Raw genomic sequence first — 5,161 nt, forward strand, 5'->3', positions numbered from 1 at the left:
ATAAAGAAAAATTTGTCTGCGTAAATATATTAATATTTATCCTAAATATATAATTTGATATATAACTTGATATAAAATGATTACATGCATTTCACTCTAAAATTTAATGTTTTGATAATAGATGCTGTATAATATATTCATAAATTATGTCCGCTTTTATGGTTTAAATGTATTTTTGTATATATTTGTACTTTTTATGACTAAAAAAAGATTCGGATGCTGTATCTGGATAGCTTCAATATTACGTCTCTAATAATACCAGACGCGGTTTATAGTATATCTGGTTTGAATCTCGTTGTATGTGAGCTGTGCCCAGATAATAAGGTCACAGCAATCCACCCTACTGTGCGACCTTGTCTCCTTTCCACTATTATGGTATTGCCGGATTTTTCTAGTTCACTGATCAGCCTCGATTCGATGATATTACTGCGGATTTATCGGCATGGATGACTCAATTTCGCAAATCTTTGAACGAAACCATATCGCAGAAAAATTGACAAGATGTTTACAATAATTCTCCCGAGAAACATTTGTTAGTTATTTCTATAGTAGTTGTATCATATCAATTGACGTATAATATTGCATTAATTAATTATATCGCGTTAATTAACAAATATTCTCTACATTGAAAAAAAAAGAGGTAATAGCAACAAAATATTGTGTAAAATAATTTTAATCCAATGTTTGATTAGTACAACTAAAAATAATTTTACTTTTCTAAATATTCTAAATATTCAGTATTATTATCAAACGGTTATATTATCATGTCCGATAATACATAGACTTACTAAATACTTAGTAAAGTAAAAGTATTTTGGTTATATTATAATTGTACGTTTGACTGAAATTATTTTAACATTTGGTAGATCTTTTTTAAGTGTATATTTTCAAAGATTTTTTTAAATTTATTCATTTAGACCTAAAGCTCTATATTATTTTCGACAGGAAAATTATTTGAATAGTAAAGTTCAAACGAATGCGTCTTTTAAATATAACAGGAGCATATATCACAATCTCTATGCAAAAATATTCATTGTGCTGCAAATGACAATGGGTTAAATGTTAAATATCTCCCAACGGAGTGCAGTTTTCGTGCAACTTTCGCGCAAGTAATAAATCGCTTCAACGTTAACGGAAATATGGCCGGCAAGGAGAACCGGAAAATTTATATGACGGTCCAGTTAATCCTCTCTTCGTGAATAAACTTATCGTTTCCTCGGAGACTGCTACGGTAAGTTTTACGTAACCGCAAAAAAGTAGCGGCGCAGCCGCGTTATATCGCGAAGCGCACCAACAAAGAGTGTTAATAATATCGACAAGAAATTGCGCGTGTTTCTCATTCGCATTCTTCCTCGTGCGTTCGCTTCTCTTCTTACTCATTGCTCGCAACACGTATGTGCGTCGCAATACTGATCTTTTCCTTCTCGCGTGAATTCGCACGTGTACACACACAATCACGTGCGTAGAAAGTATTGAGATACTAGTCACGTTCTATGCGAAGGACAAATTCACGACAAAGCGCATTTTTACGATCGCCTTTCTTTGAATCGGTCTTAGAAAATAATTATGTGAGACAATGAAAATTAGATATTTACAGAATATATTGAGAAAAAAATACAAAAGGGTATAATGTCGGTGTCAATCACTAAAAGCTTTCAATAAAAGAGCGACTATTTATGTCGTGAATTATTCACCCTAATTATCTATCTTACATAAATTATACAATAAATTATATTATTCATAATATTGTAATAAAATTGTAATAAAGTGAAGTAAATTATAATTTAAATTGTTCAAATTAAATGCAATATTCATGGAAATTTCGCGCGAATGTTGACTATTTTAAAATAGAACGTCATGTGTATAAAGTCGAAAGAAAATGACTTTAGGCTCGTTTTCACAATATATAGTTACCTAAAGATTAAAGGTTACCGACAGATTCACCAATAAAATGCATTCATGAATTTTTTGATTTCCTTTAATCTTTAAGTAATCATGTGAAATCGGACCTTAGCGTATGTATTTCTTTTAAGTGAACTGTATACTGAATAAAAGTAAATAAAACATTTTCTTTTGTGCGCTATACATATAAGTAAGAAATCTTAGGTTGCGTAAACATCAAATTGTCTATATTGTGTAACTGTCATTCTTTGTGAGACGCTGCTTTATTGTAACAATACTATACTATACGCAATTTTTGTTGTGAGATAAAAGTTAAAAAATGTTAACAATTCTATTAAAAATTTTATTATTCATACATTCAATATTTTCTTATAACTTTCTATTCCTATGTGTTTAATACGTAACACACACACACACACACACACACACACACACACACACACACCACACACACACACACACACGTATCCATAAAAGATTGTAGTTAAAAAGATTAGAGCGACAATAAAATTATAAGATACGATATCAAAGAGTAAAAGAGCTAGGAGATACTCTCCTCTAAATTCTTGGAATGGAATCTTGCTCTAAAGAGTGAAAATTGAACTTGAAAGAGCGGCTTAATTTTCAGTCTTTAAGAGTAAGATTTCACTCTTCAAAGTGATATTCGCTCCAAAGTTATAGAGAGTAGGTTTTGATGTCAATGCAATTAATCGAAAGCAGATTTCAATTTTGATTCGAAATTAAATTCGGATAAGGGATGTCAGATTCTTTGAATCACAGATCGCCAATTTGTTATTACAGAGTAGCCCAAAATTCGCCAAACACCACTTCCTGTGGTGGTGAGAAAAGAACGAAACAAAAGAGATTCTTTAGTACTTTAGATTTTTTAATCTAACTTACTAGATTGCTACTTGCTTCTAGTTTTCTCTTATTAGAGAAACTAAAATGTATAAACTAATTAGAGTATGACTAGTCTCAGTCTAATATTTTTGTTATCGAAAGCCAGAAATAACAAACATTTATTGTTTTTTATTTTGAATAAAATATAAATAGACTTTCACTTAAATAAAATATAATGTAACCGCGTGCATTATATTATTAGTAATTATACATTATAATGTATTATTATATATTATAAAAGTATATATAGGTATTACACTTCTTGTTCAAATCACATTTTAAAAGAACAAAAACTATAAAATTTATAATTAAAAAATAATAATTATATTTTAGTGTCAAATAAACATAATAAATCTATTATTATCTATGCAAGAAATAAAATCAGTCTTAGCTTTGACATGAAATCTTCATGTGTGTACAGGTTTTTCAATCTCTTTACTATCATCAATCAAAACATTTAAAGCTTCCTCAAAATTCATATGGCAGCCATTTATAATGCAACAGTCAGTTTTATGATCGGCCATTGCGATGGCTAATCAGGACTTGTAACACCAGTTGCGGTTCGCTTATAATATAGGACCAGTATTCATAGTCTATTCAAGACTGCATCCTATTCAAGACCGTCTTAAGCAATGTCTTAAGATGCTAATATGGCTGTCTGATTGGTTCATGACATCTTAAGATTGTTGTTTAAGAGTCTTAAATATAGAATCGACTATGAATGCCTAGGACTAATCATAATATGCGTTCAATTGGAACGAGCTCAATTTTCAATGTAGCTAAAAGCCGAGGTAGCGAAGAAGTCATTTTTCATCGCAAAGTTGAGTAGTCGCATTTTGCATCGAAATTGCAAAAAGTATAGCCTAATCTGAGCAATCTATATCGGATCGGGATTCACTTTAGGAATCGGGACGGCACGGGAACGTCTTCGTGAATGTGAGCGTACATACCGAGCGGAATTCTCATTGGACAATTGCGATTTCTCGGTGTGGAACGCCGTGCCGAATGTCATGACAGAGCAAGTGGGCGGCGGGCGTTGCTGTGGATGCTTGTCCCGAGAATTATCCTTATCAGCGGTGCGGCCGCCGAACAACTCGACTAGTCAGCTGATCGCGCGATGCTTCATCGCTTCGGTTAGTGTGCGCATAACAGTGGCAGAAATTTTCCCGTCTATCGCCTGACTATACCCTCCTCCCACGCGATAATCGGCACTTTTTCACTACGTTGAAATTACTCGGATATCCCTGAGGGGAGCAGCTGAAATCACCCGCTTCTTCCTGCTGTCAACAGATATATATATATATATATATACTCGGCTTATCGCTGTCCTCTTTACGACAGCCCGAGAGAGATATATGTCGGTGTCTGATTGAATAATTTAATATCACTTCGCGAACAGTCGTATCTTTGACAGTTGGACGCGTTTAGGATCCTCCTAAATTCCTGATGCGCGACTTCTTACCAAAAGTAAAATACAAGCTCGGGAAGCGTCCTCGTTCGACTCGGGGAACGGAATTGGGTATCCGGTTCGCGTTCGGTGTTGGAGCCTCTCCTCGCGCACGTACACGAGAGGCGGAGGCCACGTCCGATCGGTGTGTTGTGGTGGTAACGGTATATCGCGAGGAGGCGTTTGTAGATTTACCGGAGCGAGCAAGCGAGGTGCAACGACCGGCTGATCGTGTCCGTCATCGAGACTTGTCTCGTTTCGTGTTGAAACGAAACTCTACGGCTCTACGGAGGACACGTGATAGCAATGCGCTGTCTCGCGTTGGATATCAAACATAGGTCTTGATTCCCCCTCGAATTTCAACCGTTTAATCTTGATCCTTGTCCCGCTACCGCTCCAGTTACCGCTCGGAGTTCCTCGGAGAACTCGGCGCTTATTTACTTTTCGTCTCGGGACACGCGTTTCCTGCACGCCGTCTCGACTCGCTCCAAAATTAAGCTAGTTAATCTCGCTAACTTAAGCCGCTTAAGTGTGTTATCTTATTCAGCTAGTGATCGTCGCTTGAACTCGCTATCTGCAGAACTAATCCGCACTGCCAATTTGTCTTGTCTCGAGCTAGATATCACAGATTAGCCGTTATCCGTCTTGATTCGTTTCGAAGATTAAATATCTTAATCTAGCTTTAATTATCTTGATATCGCTTCTCAATCTTATTCTTGCAGTTACGAACTTGTGCCTTGACCGTTTGATCCCTCTTGAACTAAATTAAATTTTCTCATCACTATTAGAAGACGATTCCGACGTCTTATTCAATCCAAATCCCTTAATTACGATAATAAAGTTCGCTTCAGATTATAGCCATTATTTCGATTCTCCAGTCAGAAAACACAGACTCGAATTTCGAGCAGGATT

The 5,161-nt window shown here is 35.3% G+C and overlaps 1 protein-coding gene across 3 annotated transcripts in view; it reads right to left on the reverse strand.

Moving 5' to 3' along the window:
• The window catches only part of LOC108754079, a 93,740-nt gene that overhangs the window by 44,801 nt on the left and 43,778 nt on the right, over window positions 1–5,161 (reverse strand). Inside the window, exon 1 of one of the 3 annotated variants that reach the window (XM_018496128.1) lies at window positions 3,753–5,142. The exons of the other annotated variants lie outside the window; for them this stretch is intronic. Coding sequence (XP_018351630.1) covers window positions 3,753–3,814 — 62 coding nt within the window. The 5' untranslated portion in view covers window positions 3,815–5,142. Of the gene's footprint in view, window positions 1–3,752; window positions 5,143–5,161 lie in introns of those variants that run through there. 3 annotated transcript variants of the gene reach the window in all.

Source organism: Trachymyrmex septentrionalis, unplaced genomic scaffold (assembly GCF_001594115.1).
Source record: "Trachymyrmex septentrionalis isolate Tsep2-gDNA-1 unplaced genomic scaffold, Tsep1.0 scaffold75, whole genome shotgun sequence".
Lineage (NCBI taxonomy): Eukaryota > Metazoa > Arthropoda > Insecta > Hymenoptera > Formicidae > Trachymyrmex > Trachymyrmex septentrionalis.